The sequence below is a fragment of the Medicago sativa genome, chromosome 1, assembly GCF_051527215.1.
Source record: "Medicago sativa cultivar Bolivia chromosome 1, Bolivia_mono, whole genome shotgun sequence".
NCBI lineage: Eukaryota > Viridiplantae > Streptophyta > Magnoliopsida > Fabales > Fabaceae > Medicago > Medicago sativa.
In genome coordinates this window covers 11,725,132-11,745,917 of record NC_140749.1, presented here as the reverse complement: position 1 = coordinate 11,745,917, position 20,786 = coordinate 11,725,132, and the positions used below count along the sequence as shown (strand labels likewise).

General features: G+C 34.5%; 1 protein-coding gene and 1 pseudogene across 1 annotated transcript; both read right to left on the bottom strand.

Moving 5' to 3' along the window:
• Positions 1–15,868: 15,868 nt before the first annotated feature.
• On the bottom strand, positions 15,869–16,598 carry LOC146952674 (uncharacterized; annotated as a pseudogene).
• Positions 16,599–18,734: 2,136 nt separating this feature from the next.
• On the bottom strand, positions 18,735–19,725 carry LOC146952673 (fasciclin-like arabinogalactan protein 14). Its single transcript, XM_085704512.1, has one exon. The coding sequence runs from the start codon at positions 19,680–19,682 to the stop codon at positions 18,819–18,821; it is 864 nt and encodes a 287-aa protein (XP_085560638.1). The 5' UTR covers positions 19,683–19,725; the 3' UTR covers positions 18,735–18,818.
• Positions 19,726–20,786: the final 1,061 nt, after the last annotated feature.

Below are 20,786 nucleotides of genomic sequence, written 5' to 3'. Positions count from 1 at the left end.
TGATGATGGTGCATTTGTCCTTGCAAAAACAGAATGGTTTGCCCCTCTTTGTGATGTAGAGGTGGGAGAGGCGGTTGGTTTGCATACAGCCTTGGATTGGATCTCTAATCAACAATTTGATAATGTCGATTTTGTTCTTGATTGTAAAAAAGTTGTTGATTGTGTCAATTTTAGTTTAGATGATAGTAGTGAATTTGGGTGTATTATTAATGCTTGTAAACAGCTGCTAGAGGATAGATTTCAGAACTCTCATGTTGAGTTCAACAGGAGGCAAGCAAATAGGGTAGCTCACGAGTTAGCTCAGGCAGCCCTGTCTAATCCTAGCCCCCATATTATTGATGATGTACCTACATGTATTTGGCATATTTTATCTAATGAAATGCTATGAATTTATTCCTTCAAAAAAAAAAAAACTACATAACAATGTGTGTGAAACATATGAAACAAAAGGGCAATATTGAAAAATCGAAAATTAAAGGGTGCTCTCTCCACTTTCTTTGCTACCTTGGAGAGAAGAAAAAAAACGTGTGGGACCCAATCATGTTTATTCTCTCTTCGATACTTCTTTGATATGCCAAACGTTAACAATAACCATTTTCTTTGCATTCTCTCTCGTAGCTGCCTCTCTCATTCCAACTTCTCGCGTAACAAACGCACCGTTAATCTTATCTTAATCTTAATCTTAATTTTATACATATTGAAAACATGTTTTATTCACTTTCAATTAGGTGTCAAGCTCTTAAGCTAATGTTGCCACATCATACAAAAATAAATAGTATAATTTTTCCAAATTGAGCATTCAAGCATTGAATAATTTCATGTATCATCAAATTTAAATTGAAAAATAAATTATGATAACTAGCAAAATCGGGCCTTAAATTCAGAAATGAACAAAAAGTCCAAGGCCCGACAAAATTAAACCAGCATTAAATTGAAAAATAAATTATGATAACTAGCAAAATCGGGCCTTAAATTCAGAAATGAACAAAAAGTCCAAGGCCCGACAAAATTAAACCAGCAAATTTGTCTTTAGGTAGCAGAATCATTAAACGAGTTACTTCAATCACATTAACTTTTGCACATGTGGTAAGATAGTTTGATGTATTGCATAATGTTTTTATTGATTTCTACTTTTATCCATGCACATTTTGCTCGCGCCCAACTGAAATACCTAAACTACCCTTACTAAAGTTAACTAATGCAAGTGTAAAAATTTGTGCAAGTTAAGTCATGCAGCGTGAGTTAAGTCACGCAGAGTGACTTAACTCACTTTTTTTTTAAATTTATTTACTATATTCAAATTATTTTATTTACTTTATTCTAATTTATTTGTTCACTTTATTCTAATTTATTTATTTTCTAAATTATTTGTTTACTTTATTCTAATTTAATTATTTTCTAATTTATTTATTTACTTTATTCAAATTAAGTTATTTACGTTATTCTAAATTATTTATTTGCTTTATTCTAATTTATTTATGCACTTAAAATAAATATTTATTCGAATTTATTCATTAAGTAAATACAAATATAAATAAAAAGAAATTAACTAAATTAATATTTATTCGGATTTATTAATTAAATAAAAAATCAGAAAATAAAAGCAAATATATATAAAAAGAAATGAACAAAATTAATACATATAACAACATATCATTTTATTAATAGAATTCATACAATAATTAATACATTTATTCGAATTCACTAAATAATCTACTTATTTTCTTTTTACCCTCTGGGGGAAAAAATTGAGCAGTCTTCTTGGGGTAAAATAGTGACCAACCATCTTGGGGGAAAAGGCATCATCAACTTGAGGTAAATTTAAATCTGTTTCTTTTTATACCCAAGAAGATTCTTTTTACCCACGACAAAAAGTTTTTGGTAAAAAGAAGCAAATATAATTTTACCTCAAATGTTGATCTCTTTTTCCCAAGCGAGCTAGTCACTATTTTGCCCCAAGAAGTCTGCTCACTTTTGCCCCCAAGGAGACTATTGAAAAAAAAAAAAAAGGAAGAGAAATAGAGGGAGAGAGTGAGGATGGAGAGAAAGTGATATGGCGTGAGGAAATAGGGAATTATGGAGGGGTATTTATAGGTGGTTTAAGGTAACATAACACTTTAATGAGGTCAAAAAACGTGAAAAACTAAAAAAAAGTGTAAAAACCATTAAAATGCATTGACCACAGTCCAAAAAACGTGTGTTCTTGAGCTCAGACCACCGGTCAACCTGCGTCAGTTAACTCGCGCACGGGTCAGTGTTGCGTGACTTATGTCACGCATAACTTATAAGATGCGTGAGTTAAGTCACGCTGCTTGACTTAACTCACACAAGGGTATAACTGAAAATTATGCTGGGCGCGAACAAAATGTGCTGGGAGAAGAGCAGAAATTGTTTTTATTTGATTCAATAAAACTTTATTTGATTTTCAGGATCCACCGTAAGAGTCTATATCATGGCTGAAGTTAAATATGAGAGTAGCCACTTCATTGCTAATAATGATGCAGGTTAATATTGCATGTAAGTTTATATTTATATCTTAATTTCATGGGGCTCTTAAGAAATTGGTTTTTTCAATAACTTTTTTGTTGGATTTTGAAAATTTTGACTCTCATGTTTTTACTTCACCGTTAAACTCTTGTTGTTTTGTTGGTGGGTTTTTCATTTTTTTTATTTATAAAAAGCTTATTACCACTCATTTTGGTGAAATTAACGGATAGCTGATAGCTTATAATAGCTGATGGCTGATGAATGATGACTTATAGCTGATAAGCTAATTGAACTGTTTGGTAAAATTAGTGGTTCAACTAATTGATAAATGTAAAATGACACAAAAGGACAATTTTAATTCATAATTAAAATAATATCCATCAAGTATTTAAAATTTAGTAATTTAAAATGATTAACTTAATATATCTTTTATATATTATTTAATATAGCTATTATTTTATATTTCAATATACTTTATAAAATGATTAAACATAACGATAAAATACAAAGAGTGAAAGATTCAAACATAACAAAAAAAATAAAATAAAATCAACGTGACTATAAATATAGACTCAAGACGTAAAATAAATAAACATGACAGTGGTATAAAACATGCCTATGGTATGAAGAGTAGTTGTGACTCAACTGGTAAGGACAATGCATTATATATGCAGGGTCTGTGGTTCAAATTTCGGCCACCACAAAAAAAAATGCTCTTCGAAAATATATAAAATTAAATGTTACAAAAAAATTTGATTCAATCAAAAATATTGAACTTTCATTTTGCCAGCATTTAAAACATACCTATTTTATTTTAAATTATAATCAATTATGAAGGGTAAAAATGGATTTTAAATAATATAATAAGGGTAAACTTGGAAGAAATAATGATAAACTATAAGATATAAGCTCAAACGCTACTTGAAATAACGTATGAAAAATAAGTTATAAGCTCATGATGAAAAAACCGTTATCAAAGAGGGTTTTTTTGTCAGACGAACTTATAAGCTACCTTTTTGGTCTTACCAAACAGAGTCTACCATGGTCTGAGAACCATAGTATAGGTTGTCCTGTAATTATTGCTTATGTACTAACTATGCTAGAATCATAGTCAAGTTAGCAATTAAATATAGGTTTTAAAATAATACATTTTTATGCTACATATATCTGCTATGGGAAGATTGACACTGCGAGGAGAATGAAAAACACATGTAAGTAAACTTCGCCTCTAACTTGGTCCCTTCACCATGGAGTTGAATCTTTTATCGTATAATGAGGTAAAATTTGATAGGAGTCACAAATAATATCAAACTAGTAGGAATGTTGGTGAGAGTGGTGTAAGATTTGGTATTTATTTTTGTGTGTTCAGCTCTTCAAGTGACTGAACTTTTTTATTTTAGAGAAGTGAGTGAAGTTATTATCATATCTATAAGCAGTCATTGTACAATCAGCATTTAGTAAGCATGATTGCTGCATTTTGCTTTTGCTCATGCACTTAACCCCTCTTTTATGATTTGATGACATAATGAATTTGAGAAGGTAACAATCTTGAGTGAGAGGTAATGATTGAACAGTAAATTTTTTAGTTTTTTTGAAGTGCTTATTGTTTATAAATGCTGAAACAGAAATTTAGAATTATGAAACGACATCAAACAAAAGTGACTTCAACTGTAAATTTAGTTTGATTTTAAAGATATCTTGGTGCTTGAATATTGCAGAAGCTTGAAGATATGTAAATAAGACAATTAAAGCTTCTGCTAATTTGTTCATTAGTGTACCAGTTCTGGGATGTTGAAACTTTTATGTTTGCTATATCGATTACTATCATGTTTTTAACTTATGTAAATCTTTTTTTTTCTTTCAAAAAAAAAACAAAAAACTTATGTAAATCTTTTTGTTGCAAGGGTATGAGAGAATATTATTAGTGTTTACTATTGTCGTATTGTTGCATATTTTTACTATCAAGAAATATGGCTTTTTGATCGAATATTTAAGAACAAAATATTATGATTGCTTGGCTTGATTTGTTATAAGTTAGGTCCAAATCTTAAGTTTAAGGGTTCTGTTATGTAAGGGTTTCCTTAACCTAGATGATGTTTAATCAGTATATATGGCCAGTAGTGCCTTGGTGTTTTTCACAAATCTTTCCTCCTATAATAGTAACCCGACAATACATGTTTTCATCTTTCCCCACAATTAATTCCTTCACAAAAAGCCTAACACTAGTCGTTTTTATTCTCCTCTCCCTCATTATCACCATGGACATTAACCTAGATGGCCTCACTTTAGATGATGAAGGCATGACACTGAACCTCGATGCCTCTGTCCAAACTTCGATCATCCTTGACCATTGCTTGATTGGCCGTGTGCTGTCTGATAAGGAGGTACGACTGGCTTACTTTAAGCAACGACTGAGTACAGCTTGGCGGCCGGTGAAGGGAGTTGACGTCATCCCTACCACTGAAAACAGGTATCTGTTCCAATTCAACCATAAAAATGATGCTGAGAATGTGTTAAATGATGGACCTTGGATTTATGACAATTGCAACCTGGTCATCGAGAGAATTTCTCCGGGTATGGTTCCTAAGAACGTGTGCCTTGATTTTATGAACATTTGGGTGCAAGTGCATAATCTGCCTTATGGGTTTATACAACTAAAGGTAGGTGAAGCTATTGGTAAGTATCTCAGAGAACTAGTGGAATATGACAGTAAAAATTCAGTTCACAGTATGTTTATGAAGCTGAAGGTGCGCATCAATGTCACACAACCTTTGAAACAAGAGTGGAAGGTTCGTACTGCTGGTGGTGAATGGATTCAGATCCTTTTTAAATATGAAAGGCTCGGTAATTTTTGTTATGCTTGTGGAATTCTCGGTCACACTGACCGTGCTTGTGAGATGTTGTATGATCAGGAACATGATGATGGTACAAGAACATGGAGCGCAAGTCTGAAACCGGTTGCTCGTAAGATGGGTACTGCAGCCTCTAATAAATGGTTGCGGGACATTGTCAAAGGAGAGTCCAGTGGTGTCTGCAATAAGACAGATGAACCGGCTAATGTTCCTGAGAATGTGCAGCCACAAACACCAACTGTTGCTGCCTCTGCTATGGTGACTTTAGGTGGGAGAATCACTGCTGTGCACAAAGAGATTGATTCAATAAAAAGTGACATGTCTGCTGCCAATTTTTCTCTTGCTGTTTGCGCAGGTTCTACTAAAACTGGTGGGAAAGATTTGACCTTGCTAGCTGATAATGGGGTGCGGCCTGCTGTCCTTTGTTTGGAGGCTGCACCAACTGATGAGGAAGAAGCTGGACCTGAACTCCGAAAGCGGAAACGTAGTGTAAAAAATTCTGATGTTGGTTCTATTGTTGATATAACCATGAGTATTGCTCCTGTAGATGTTAGTCAGGATGCAGAATTAGTGATGAATAATGATAGTAGTGATGATATGTCTGTTAGGGAGAATCCTTTGTTTGAAAATGATGTAATAACGGCGGGACCTGAACACCAGGCCCGCCGAGAGCAATGAGTATCATAGCTTGGAACTGCCGTGGTTTGGGGAACCAGAGCGTAGTTCCTAAATTAAAATATTTAGTCCGCTACTATAAGCCGGACGCCCTTTTCTTAAGTGAGACGTTAGTCCACTCGAATAAAACAGATGTTTTTCGTTACTTGCTTGGTTTTGATAATTGTTTTTCTGTTAGTAGTAATGGTCGAAGTGGTGGCTTAGCTTTATTTTGGCGTAATTCTTTTGTCTGTACAGTACTTAATTATTCTGCTAATCACATCAATGTAGAGGTTAATGATTTGAATAAAGGAAAATGGCAATTCACTGGTTATTATGGTTTCCCCGAAGGGAGAAGAAGGCGTGCTTCATGGGATTTCTTGAGAAATCTTGCGAATAATACCTCTCTTCCTTGGTGTATTTTAGGTGACTTTAATGATATTCTTGATGTCCGTGAAAAAAGGGGAGGTGCTATTCGTCCTAGATGGCTTATAAATGGTTTTAGGCAAGCGGTTTCCGATGCGGGATTAACTGAAGTTTTCATGAAGGGTTATCCGTATACTTGGTTTAAGAGTTTAGGCACACCTAGAGCTGTTGAGGTCAAGCTAGATAGAGCTCTTGCTAATGCAGATTGGTTTCGCATGTTTCCTAATGTTATAGTTGAGAATTTAGTGGCACCGGCTTCAGACCATTATCCTCTTCTTTTAAAGAAGGAGGAGTCCCAACGTATTTGGGTTCCTAGGCAGTCTTTCAAGTTTGAAAATTCTTGGTGTGTGGAACAAGGAATTTATGATATTGTTTCTGACAGTTGGTCTTCTAGTGCAGGTTTGCAGGTTACTGATAAGCTTGCAGTTTGCGCAAATGACCTGAACTCTTGGAATAAGGCAAACCGAAATGGCATCAAACAAGAACTTGATGATTGTCGACGTGAATTGAATCGTTGTCGTGGTCAAGGGGCAGCGGCTGATCCAAACACTTTGACAAACTTGCGAAAGCGTATGACGCACCTGATGATTCAAGAGGATAAGTATTGGAGGCAGCGAGCGAAGACTCATTGGTACCGTGATGGTGACCTCAATACTAAATTTTTTCATGCTTCAGCCACGTCTAGAAAAAAGGTAAACCGTATTAATTTTTTGGAAAATGATGTGGGTGTCCGAATCTCAGATGAACAGGGCATGAGACAGGTTGCAAAAGGGTATTTTGAAACTTTATTTTTGGAAAATAATAGCATACGTGCGCCGGTTGTAGACATTATTGAAAGAGTTGTTTCTGCTGATGATAATATGATGCTAACAGCCCCTTTTCAGGCCCATGAGTTCAAGGATGCTATGTTTTCTATGCACCCAGATAAGTGCCCTGGCCCGGATGGTTTCAATCCGGGGTTTTTTCAACATTTTTGGTCTGTTTGTAATGCTGATATTTTTCAGGAATGTTGTGCGTGGCTTAACAATAATCAATTTCCGCCATCACTTAACTCTACAAATATTGCTTTGATCCCCAAAGGTAATGAACAGAAATCTATGAAAGACTGGAGACCGATCGCTTTATGCAATGTTTTATATAAATTAGTGGCAAAGGTTCTTGCAAATAGACTTAAAAAAATTCTGCATAAATGCATTTCTGAAAATCAGTCAGCTTTTGTCCCAGAGCGGTCTATTCTTGATAATGCCATGATTGCTATTGAAGTGGTGCATCACATGAAAGTAAGTAAGAAAGTAAGGGATAAAAATGTTGCACTAAAATTAGACATTTGCAAGGCCTATGACAGAATTGATTGGCTTTACCTTAAGGAAGTGATGATTCAAATGGGATTTGATAGGCAATGGGTCCAATGCATTATGATGTGCGTTGAAACTGTTGATTATTCTGTCATTGTTAACAATGAGATGGTTGGTCCGATCATACCAGGCAGGGGGCTACGACAAGGAGACCCGTTGTCGCCCTATTTATTTATCTTGTGTGCGGAGGGTCTATCCGCTCTCATCCGTAAAGCTGAACGTTGCGGAGATCTTCATGGCATATCTATTTGTACTAATGCACCTAATATCTCTCACCTTTTGTTTGCAGATGATTGTTTTTTATTTTTCAGGGCAGATGAGAAAGAAGCGCAGGCTATGAAGAATATTCTTCATACTTACGAGCTAGCTTCGGGACAGGCTATTAGTCTTCCAAAATCTGAAGTTTTCTTTAGCAGTGTTGTTTCAACGCCCTTGAAGGATACTATTACAAACATTTTAGGTGTCAGAGCAGTGATGGGAACAGGCAAGTATCTTGGTCTTCCATCCATGGTGGGTAGAAGTAAGGAGGCAACCTTCGGTTTCATTAAAGACCGTATTTGGCACAAAATTAATAGCTGGAGTAGCAAGTGTCTATCAAAAGCCGGCAGAGAGGTTATGATCAAATCGGTATTACAATCTATTCCATCTTATATTATGAGTGTCTTTTTACTGCCAAATAAATTAGTCGATGCAATTGAAAAAATGATAAATGCTTTTTGGTGGGGTAATGGTGGTAATATGCGTAGAGGACTACACTGGATGTCGTGGGAAAGGTTGTCGGTTCACAAGAGTTTTGGTGGTATGGGGTTTAAGGATTTGACATCCTTTAATGTGGCTATGTTAGGTAAACAGGGTTGGAGATTCCAAACTGATCCGTCTAGTCTTGTTTCCCGTTTATTTAAGGCTAGATATTTTCCTAATTCCGACTTCATTGGGTCTAAAATTGGGCATAATCCAAGCTATGTTTGGAGAAGTATTTTTAGTGCTAAAATAGTGGTGAAACAAGGTGCGCGGTGGAGAATAGGCTCTGGTGTTAACATACCATTTTTAGGCGCCCCTTGGCTTAAGGATGGCTTGTCTTTATCCACAACTAATCCAACTTTTGAGCCTTTGATGCAGGTAAATTTAAATGAGTTTATTGATCAAGATTTGAAGGTGTGGAAAGCGCCCCTTATTTGTAGCTTGTTTGATGCGGCCACTGCCCAAGCTATCCTTAACACACCGCTTCAGCCACTTGTTACAGAAGATAAAATGATTTGGAAGGGGGAAAAAAGTGGTAAATATTCTGTTAAAAGTGCATATAAAATTTGTGTGTCTGAAATTGCTGATAACTCTCATATGCATGTTCATGGCCGATGGAATCTTATTTGGAAATTAAAAGTGCCTCCTAAAATCAAGAATTTTCTTTGGCGTGTGTGTCGTGGTTGCTTTCCGACACGGGCTCGCCTAAGTAGTAGAGGTGTTCCTTGTCCACTTGACTGTGTTCAATGTAGTAATAATTATGAGGACAGCATTCATATTCTTATTGAGTGTCCTAAAGCTGTTCAAGTATGGAGGGATGCGAATTTATGGGACACAATTAACAGGGTACTCCGGCAAGACTATAATATTCATGCTCTCATATTTACTTTTTTGCAGAATTTTTCCCCAGGGCAGTGTGAACTTATGGCCACGATTATGTGGAGTCTTTGGAAGAGCCGGAACATGAAACTTTGGCAGCAGCAAAATGAAACTAATGCGCAGGTGCTTCAACGTGCAAATCACTTATTAGAAGAATGGAGAGCAGCCCAAGACATTAGAGCTCGCAACAACAACCAAAATACTACCCAACAGGTGCGCAACACAAGTCTAGAAGAAGATCGTTGGAGGAAGCCGACACCTGGCAGGTATAAATGCAACATTGATGCATCCTTTTCCACTTCTCTTAACAGGGTTGGATTGGGTATGTGCCTTAGAGATGATGATGGTGCATTTGTCCTTGCAAAAACAGAATGGTTTGCCCCTCTTTGTGATGTAGAGGTGGGAGAGGCGGTTGGTTTGCATACAGCCTTGGATTGGATCTCTAATCAACAATTTGATAATGTCGATTTTGTTCTTGATTGTAAAAAAGTTGTTGATTGTGTCAATTTTAGTTTAGATGATAGTAGTGAATTTGGGTGTATTATTAATGCTTGTAAACAGCTGCTAGAGGATAGATTTCAGAACTCTCATGTTGAGTTCAACAGGAGGCAAGCAAATAGGGTAGCTCACGAGTTAGCTCAGGCAGCCCTGTCTAATCCTAGCCCCCATATTATTGATGATGTACCTACATGTATTTGGCATATTTTATCTAATGAAATGCTATGAATTTATTCCTTCAAAAAAAAAAAAACTACATAACAATGTGTGTGAAACATATGAAACAAAAGGGCAATATTGAAAAATCGAAAATTAAAGGGTGCTCTCTCCACTTTCTTTGCTACCTTGGAGAGAAGAAAAAAAACGTGTGGGACCCAATCATGTTTATTCTCTCTTCGATACTTCTTTGATATGCCAAACGTTAACAATAACCATTTTCTTTGCATTCTCTCTCGTAGCTGCCTCTCTCATTCCAACTTCTCGCGTAACAAACGCACCGTTAATCTTATCTTAATCTTAATCTTAATTTTATACATATTGAAAACATGTTTTATTCACTTTCAATTAGGTGTCAAGCTCTTAAGCTAATGTTGCCACATCATACAAAAATAAATAGTATAATTTTTCCAAATTGAGCATTCAAGCATTGAATAATTTCATGTATCATCAAATTTAAATTGAAAAATAAATTATGATAACTAGCAAAATCGGGCCTTAAATTCAGAAATGAACAAAAAGTCCAAGGCCCGACAAAATTAAACCAGCATTAAATTGAAAAATAAATTATGATAACTAGCAAAATCGGGCCTTAAATTCAGAAATGAACAAAAAGTCCAAGGCCCGACAAAATTAAACCAGCAAATTTGTCTTTAGGTAGCAGAATCATTAAACGAGTTACTTCAATCACATTAACTTTTGCACATGTGGTAAGATAGTTTGATGTATTGCATAATGTTTTTATTGATTTCTACTTTTATCCATGCACATTTTGCTCGCGCCCAACTGAAATACCTAAACTACCCTTACTAAAGTTAACTAATGCAAGTGTAAAAATTTGTGCAAGTTAAGTCATGCAGCGTGAGTTAAGTCACGCAGAGTGACTTAACTCACTTTTTTTTTAAATTTATTTACTATATTCAAATTATTTTATTTACTTTATTCTAATTTATTTGTTCACTTTATTCTAATTTATTTATTTTCTAAATTATTTGTTTACTTTATTCTAATTTAATTATTTTCTAATTTATTTATTTACTTTATTCAAATTAAGTTATTTACGTTATTCTAAATTATTTATTTGCTTTATTCTAATTTATTTATGCACTTAAAATAAATATTTATTCGAATTTATTCATTAAGTAAATACAAATATAAATAAAAAGAAATTAACTAAATTAATATTTATTCGGATTTATTAATTAAATAAAAAATCAGAAAATAAAAGCAAATATATATAAAAAGAAATGAACAAAATTAATACATATAACAACATATCATTTTATTAATAGAATTCATACAATAATTAATACATTTATTCGAATTCACTAAATAATCTACTTATTTTCTTTTTACCCTCTGGGGGAAAAAATTGAGCAGTCTTCTTGGGGTAAAATAGTGACCAACCATCTTGGGGGAAAAGGCATCATCAACTTGAGGTAAATTTAAATCTGTTTCTTTTTATACCCAAGAAGATTCTTTTTACCCACGACAAAAAGTTTTTGGTAAAAAGAAGCAAATATAATTTTACCTCAAATGTTGATCTCTTTTTCCCAAGCGAGCTAGTCACTATTTTGCCCCAAGAAGTCTGCTCACTTTTGCCCCCAAGGAGACTATTGAAAAAAAAAAAAAGGAAGAGAAATAGAGGGAGAGAGTGAGGATGGAGAGAAAGTGATATGGCGTGAGGAAATAGGGAATTATGGAGGGGTATTTATAGGTGGTTTAAGGTAACATAACACTTTAATGAGGTCAAAAAACGTGAAAAACTAAAAAAAAGTGTAAAAACCATTAAAATGCATTGACCACAGTCCAAAAAACGTGTGTTCTTGAGCTCAGACCACCGGTCAACCTGCGTCAGTTAACTCGCGCACGGGTCAGTGTTGCGTGACTTATGTCACGCATAACTTATAAGATGCGTGAGTTAAGTCACGCTGCTTGACTTAACTCACACAAGGGTATAACTGAAAATTATGCTGGGCGCGAACAAAATGTGCTGGGAGAAGAGCAGAAATTGTTTTTATTTGATTCAATAAAACTTTATTTGATTTTCAGGATCCACCGTAAGAGTCTATATCATGGCTGAAGTTAAATATGAGAGTAGCCACTTCATTGCTAATAATGATGCAGGTTAATATTGCATGTAAGTTTATATTTATATCTTAATTTCATGGGGCTCTTAAGAAATTGGTTTTTTCAATAACTTTTTTGTTGGATTTTGAAAATTTTGACTCTCATGTTTTTACTTCACCGTTAAACTCTTGTTGTTTTGTTGGTGGGTTTTTCATTTTTTTTATTTATAAAAAGCTTATTACCACTCATTTTGGTGAAATTAACGGATAGCTGATAGCTTATAATAGCTGATGGCTGATGAATGATGACTTATAGCTGATAAGCTAATTGAACTGTTTGGTAAAATTAGTGGTTCAACTAATTGATAAATGTAAAATGACACAAAAGGACAATTTTAATTCATAATTAAAATAATATCCATCAAGTATTTAAAATTTAGTAATTTAAAATGATTAACTTAATATATCTTTTATATATTATTTAATATAGCTATTATTTTATATTTCAATATACTTTATAAAATGATTAAACATAACGATAAAATACAAAGAGTGAAAGATTCAAACATAACAAAAAAAATAAAATAAAATCAACGTGACTATAAATATAGACTCAAGACGTAAAATAAATAAACATGACAGTGGTATAAAACATGCCTATGGTATGAAGAGTAGTTGTGACTCAACTGGTAAGGACAATGCATTATATATGCAGGGTCTGTGGTTCAAATTTCGGCCACCACAAAAAAAAATGCTCTTCGAAAATATATAAAATTAAATGTTACAAAAAAATTTGATTCAATCAAAAATATTGAACTTTCATTTTGCCAGCATTTAAAACATACCTATTTTATTTTAAATTATAATCAATTATGAAGGGTAAAAATGGATTTTAAATAATATAATAAGGGTAAACTTGGAAGAAATAATGATAAACTATAAGATATAAGCTCAAACGCTACTTGAAATAACGTATGAAAAATAAGTTATAAGCTCATGATGAAAAAACCGTTATCAAAGAGGGTTTTTTTGTCAGACGAACTTATAAGCTACCTTTTTGGTCTTACCAAACAGAGTCTACCATGGTCTGAGAACCATAGTATAGGTTGTCCTGTAATTATTGCTTATGTACTAACTATGCTAGAATCATAGTCAAGTTAGCAATTAAATATAGGTTTTAAAATAATACATTTTTATGCTACATATATCTGCTATGGGAAGATTGACACTGCGAGGAGAATGAAAAACACATGTAAGTAAACTTCGCCTCTAACTTGGTCCCTTCACCATGGAGTTGAATCTTTTATCGTATAATGAGGTAAAATTTGATAGGAGTCACAAATAATATCAAACTAGTAGGAATGTTGGTGAGAGTGGTGTAAGATTTGGTATTTATTTTTGTGTGTTCAGCTCTTCAAGTGACTGAACTTTTTTATTTTAGAGAAGTGAGTGAAGTTATTATCATATCTATAAGCAGTCATTGTACAATCAGCATTTAGTAAGCATGATTGCTGCATTTTGCTTTTGCTCATGCACTTAACCCCTCTTTTATGATTTGATGACATAATGAATTTGAGAAGGTAACAATCTTGAGTGAGAGGTAATGATTGAACAGTAAATTTTTTAGTTTTTTTGAAGTGCTTATTGTTTATAAATGCTGAAACAGAAATTTAGAATTATGAAACGACATCAAACAAAAGTGACTTCAACTGTAAATTTAGTTTGATTTTAAAGATATCTTGGTGCTTGAATATTGCAGAAGCTTGAAGATATGTAAATAAGACAATTAAAGCTTCTGCTAATTTGTTCATTAGTGTACCAGTTCTGGGATGTTGAAACTTTTATGTTTGCTATATCGATTACTATCATGTTTTTAACTTATGTAAATCTTTTTTTTTCTTTCAAAAAAAAAACAAAAAACTTATGTAAATCTTTTTGTTGCAAGGGTATGAGAGAATATTATTAGTGTTTACTATTGTCGTATTGTTGCATATTTTTACTATCAAGAAATATGGCTTTTTGATCGAATATTTAAGAACAAAATATTATGATTGCTTGGCTTGATTTGTTATAAGTTAGGTCCAAATCTTAAGTTTAAGGGTTCTGTTATGTATATGAAAATAGTATGATGGCTATCATAATATTGTGAGGGTATGGGAGAATAATTTTTTTTAACAAGGCAAAATGAATTATATTAACAAAACCACACTAATCCCTTCTGCACAAGGTGTGCCAAAAAGACTACTAAAAATACAAGTTGTCCATAGAGTAACAAGAGAACAGTGCTAGCCAATACCCAAACATGTTAGGGGATTCGACCACCACATTTGGGTACCGAAAACAAAAGTTACCTGCTTTGCTTTCAGCCACCACAAAGAATAATACTTAACTTTTTCTAGTAGCTGATAACTAGTACATTCCTGATTTTTAAACAACCGATTATTTCTTTCATTCCACAAAATCGAGGAGCATAAAAGGCATATGAGATGAAGAAAATTACGTTGCGCTTTCATACCACCTGTGTAATAAATAAACTAATGGAAGTGATCATGAATAGCCTAAGTGTCAACACCATCAAACCCGATCCACGCTTGCACCATCAGTCAAAGGGAAGCGAAAAGAGGACACTACAAAAGAAACACATGTTGTGCGTCTTCTAGATGGCCACAACCCGCCACACAATAGCTAGCCTCTAGAGAAATGACACCACGAGTCGCCAAATTTGTCTTCGTTGGTAATCTATCACGAAACATTCACCAAGCAAAAACAGAGACCTTCAAGGGAACCTTCTTATGCCAAATTAAATCCATGCTGGGAGGGACGTGAACATGCTCATTAGATGTCAGTAACTCATAAACGCCACGAACAGAGTAACCTCCTATAGGGTCCAGATGCCATTGCCAAGCATCTGAAATAGAATCCTGCAAATGAACTGTCAGCAGTAAAACCCTACACTCATCTAACAACTCGTCCTCCCACCCTAGCATAGGTATGGGAGAATATTATTAGTGACTATTGTCATTTTGGTGTATCTTTTTTATTTTATTTCTATCGGATTTACAAAAGAATATTATAAGTATTTAACATTGGTTCTCATATTAGCATTAATTAATATAATTAAGCAAGACAGACTCGCCCCGTGTGTTGCACTGGTACTCCGACTATTATAGTATATACCTGTAAGCAGCTGTTTCACAATAATTTCAAAACTCTCATGTCGAATTTAGTCAAAAATAAATTAATGGGGTGTCTCATGAATTAGCAAAGGTAGCTGCGTGTAATACTAAATCTCATCTCTATATTGTTGTATGGTCCTATATTTGGTCCATGATTCATAATGAAGTGAGCTGATTTGTTTCCTTCACAAAAAAGAAGATCATATGGTATATCAAATTTAATATATATATATATATATATATATATATATATATATATCAATAATTCAATGCATATGGTTTAAGACTATTAAATTTTATTTGTAAAAAAATAATATTAAATTTGATAGTCAAAGTTCGTCAAAAAATAATAATAATTTAAAATGCAATATTTATATAATGAACACAAGTTGTATAAAATTTAATTTGGGAGAAAAAAGCCCTTCATTAGGCTAACGTGTCACAAATTAAAGCCAAAGGCAAGGAAAAGGAAAATGGATAAAATAGTATATTAAGTGGTAAACTATTTTCTAAAGTTTACAGTAGAAAGATCCACCTTCCTCTTCATGTTTCAAAAAACCTTCATCTTCAGGTATTATAATTAGAATGTATACACTCTTAAACATTATGTTTTCTGCATATATCACTCTACATTACATAACGCCCAAGAGAGAAGTGAAGCACATCACTGCTCCAACAATTCTTGAAGAGCTAATAGTAGGTGCAGCATCGGCAGCAGCCTCATCACCCCCTAGATCAGAAGCCAAAGATGGGCTTGTTGCAGGGGGGTTCAAGGAGAGATTAGTTGGGCACATCAGAAGGTGAAGGAGAATCTGAAACACCTGTGATGGGCTCTTCAGAAGCCGAAGGAGCGCTTGCATTCTTTGCCTTTGTCAGTGGCACTTTAAACACCAAAGAAACAATTACATTCGTTGCGGCTACTAGAGCACTTGCATTAGACGCAGATGGTGCACTAGAGGTCTGTGTTTCAAGTCCAGGGAACAAGATTGGTTTCGCGACTTGGATTATTGCGATGTTGTAGGGATGGGCGAAAACAACTTTCACTAGCTTAACGTTGATTAGAGCACCACTCATAGCTGATCCAATGGCCAAATCATCGTCACTAGTGCAATTAAACTTAAGGTACCCTTGTTGTTATATGGTGATGCATGAGGATTGGTAAAGGGTGGTCAAGAGTTCGCCCTTATAGCTTTCCTTTAATTTAGTTTGTTTTGTCTTTTTATGTAATAGTTCCTCCTTCCACATTAGCAGTTCTTTGGAGTCGTCTAGGAACCTACAACTGAGAAAGAGAGTCTCTTTATCAACATATTCTCTTGATCTAAAAGTGGATAATTGTCTCAAGTGAAAGTTATCATAAATATCATCTTATCAGTTGAAGAATCCATACATCAACAAAGTTCTTATGACATCAACATATCATACATCTAATTGGCTAAGACAAAATTTGCAAGATGAAAACAAATTAAACAATGAGTGGGACCATGAAGGTGAACTCACCAATCATATTTTTGTCTCCACAACAGCAATAACAATGTGTTGATGCATAACATTTACCACGTGTTCAACCGTACATTGTTCAAGCATAATTTTTATGACAAGTTCAGCCAAAATTTGTTTAGGCATGATCTTTACCAAAGATTCCACCAAATACGGTTGCCACTGCTTGCCTTAGGGTCAAACAATGGTGAATGAGATGGTTGAAAAAACATTAGAACAAATAAAAAAGACATTGGTTATGCCAAATGTTCTGGCTTGTGGTGCGAATTTACAGGCCACCGATAAAAATGCACAAGTCCATATGACAATTAATGGTTGGGACATTTAGTGTCCAGACTTTATTTACGTTCCTATCAAATTGACTAGTTAAAATCAAAAAAGAAATGTATTTTGTGCCCAAACTTTATTTATATTCCTGTAATTTGTAAGGACATACACCACAATTAATATATATATATATATATATATATATATATATATATATATATATATATATATAAGTGATGGTTAGACTATGGAGAAGAAGAGGATGAAAATGAGATGGGTTGAGTGTGTGAGGAAGAAGACGAAAGGATGAAAAGGAGACAGTGTGTGAGTAACTTAGTATTCAAGGCTTGTGTGATGTGTGTTTTGATTGAGTGTGGTGTATGAAAACATTAGTCTTTAGATTTTTGTGAATATTCTTAATACAACTGTAACATCCCAGACTGCTTACAGGATTGTCGACTAACCCCACAAACCAACACGAGTCTTTTCAGCATGCTTTGTCCTCACTCACATGCTTACCGGGAAACTTCCCTGTAGGTCACCCATCCTAGTACTACTCCAAGCCAAGCACGCTTAACTGTGGAGTTCCTATGGATTCAGCTCCCGAAAAGAAGATGCATCTTGTTGATATGGGTAGTACCTAACAATTCTTATAAGCCTTCCTTCAACCATGTAGTCCCATACCTACCCGGCCTCCGGATCCCTCTCATTCCGATGTGATTTGGTTCCTCCTATCAACGTGGGGTCATCCTGTAACAGCCCGGTGGTCCGACTCATCCCGCTTAAGTCCGGGGCCGGCCTGGCTCCGCCACTGTTACTGGGCCACGTTGTGGGTGTTACAACAACATCGCCTTCCTTCTATAGTGCAATAGTGCTTGCAAATAGAATTTGCAAGCAAGTGGCTTCAACGGAATGAAATTGAGTATACATTACGATATTTAAAAAATTAAATGTAACAATTTAGTTAAAAAAATTGCATGTAGAGAAAATATATAATAGGGGGAAATTCAATTTTATTATTTGTAGTAAGTTAATATGAACAGGACATTGAAAAAAAAATAGAAAAGGAAATATATTGAAGCGACCTCAATCAAAATAAACTAACATATCATATATGTTTACGTGAATGTGATGATGATTATGGTACAAGAAAATTATATAGTATATGCAAGCAGTTGTTTCACAACAATTTAAAAAATCTCATGTTGAATTTAGTCAAAAGTAAGTTAATGGGGTGTCCCATGAAATAGCAAAGGTAGCCTCATGTAATACTAAATCTTATTTCTATATTGATGTATTGTCCTATATTTGGTCCATGATTGATAATGAAATGAATTGAGTTGTTTCCTTCACAAAAAAGAAGATGATCGTATAGTATATAGAAAGATTATATATATATATATATATATATATATATATATATATATATATATATATAATATATATAATGGACACAAGTTGTATAAGATTTTAATTTGGGAAAAAACCCTTTAATTAGGCTAACATGTCACAAATTAAAGCCTTAGGAAATGAAAAAGGAAAATGGATGAAATAGTATATTAAGTGGTAATCTATTTTCTAAAATCTACAGTAGAAAGATCCACCTTCCTCTTCATGTTTCAAAAAACCTTCCTCTTCATGTATTATAATTAAAATGTATACACTCTTGAACATTATGCTTTTGGCATATATCACTCTACATTACATAACGACCAAGTGAGAAGCAAAGCACATCACTGCTCCAACAAAACCTACAACAATCCTTGAAGAGCTGCTAGTAGGTGCAGCATCGGCAGCAGCCTCATCACCACCTGGACCAGGAGCCAAAGATGGGCTTCTTGCAGGGGCTTCAACGGGAGATTCGCCGGGCTCATCAGAAGGTGAAGGAGAATCTGAAACTTCTGTGATGGGCTCTTCAGCAGCCTCAGGAGCGCTTGCATTCTTTGCCTTTGCCGGCGGTGCTTTAAACACCGGAGAAACATCTACATTTGTTTCGGCTGCTGGAGCGCTTGCATTAGATGGTGCACCAGTGGTTTGTGTTTCAAGTCCAGGGAACAAGATAGGTTTCGCGACTTGGATTATGGTGATGTTGTAGGGTTGGGCGAAAACAACTTTCAGTAGCTTAACGTCGATTGGAGCACCACTCACAGCAGATCCAATGGCCAAATCACCGTCACTAGTGCGATTAACCTTAAGGTACCCTTGCTGGTCCACGGCGATGCCTGAGGATTGGTAAAGGGTGGTCAAGAGTTCGCGCTTATGCATAGCTCCATTGAGCTTCTTTGGATCGTAATAGTCGAGGAGCACGTGGGTGGCCATGATAGCCTTGATAGCTTCTGGCATTTTGTCGGATATGGAAGAGATGGCGCCGTTATCAACGGCGAAGATAGTGATGGTATTACGACGGTTGATTGGACCAACAAGCTTGGTTTCGTTGAGGTATTTGTTGAAGGCAGAAAACTCGGGGGTTCTATCCAGCAATTTTTGGATGTCAAATGCATCAATGGAAGAAGAAACTGTAAGGAAGAGAGCCAAGCAAAGAAAAGACGAGCTTTTGAAACCCATCTTTTCTTTCGGATATTATGCCCGAAACCAAGACTGCCTTGAGAATTGATAGGATTATGAGGGTGTTTATATATGTTCCCTGCTATGTTTAATTAAGGATTAATTATTTTGAGGTTTGTGTTTCAAATCCATTTTTGTCATCGTGACATGTGAACCTCTCTCTATGCAGCTATTTATGACAAGTTTGAATGGTTTAGCATGGTTTTCACTTTTTTATTTTATTTTTCTTTTCCTCTTTTCCTAGTTTAGCATGGTTTTAGATTAAAAAAAAAATCAAAATTTGAAGAAATCCATTTTTGTCATGGTGACATGTGATTATGTGAACCTCTCTCTATGCAACTATTTTATGTCAAGTTTGAATGGTTTACCATGGTTTTCACTTTTTTTTATGTAATTTTCTTTTCATGGTTTTAGATAAAAAAAAATGGAATTTTTTTTCACACCTTCTTGTGTTTTTCTCACCTTGACCGTTTATCTCCTTTACTTTATTTGTTAATTATTTTACCTCGCAATCTCTATTTTCCTTATTTGTTTTTACTTTTTTATAAGCTCTTTATTTTATTTGGTTAAACATTTTTTGAAGTGCTTATTTTTAAAACGTCTTAAAGAACACAAGTCACGTCCATCTTGTGTGTTGAAGTCACTTCTTCAACAATATGGCTTCTCTGTTCACTTTTATTTCGAAATGAGAAGTGTAGATTTTAACATAAGATGTGAGGTCTTCTAAGAAAATATAAGAGGAGAGTAGAACCCCAATTTGATTCCTAAGTAAGAGGATTTGTTACTAGACTTTATTTACCTTCCTGCCGAACCTTGAATTACCAGAGTCTCATTCCCACAAGAGCCAAAACGTTAATTGTGGGGTTTAGCATGGGAAAGGGGAGTTGTTTCCCATCATGGGAAAGTTGATGTTTACCGTTAGATTAAAGAGGAACATTGATTTTATCATGGTCTGTCTACACCATATTTTTTTTCCTTTCTCTTTCACATTTTCTTGAACTTCCAGCACTAGAATTTCATCACTTGAAACCTCTTGTTTGTTCTCTCTGCACAGTTAAATTAAAACAAAATCCTTCATGCCAAATTCATCACATATTGATTTTA

Bases quoted from the DNA above. Each gene is read 5' to 3' on its own strand.
- LOC146952673 (XM_085704512.1), bottom strand. From the start codon at position 19,682: ATGGGTTTCAAAAGCTCGTCTTTTCTTTGCTTGGCTCTCTTCCTTACA.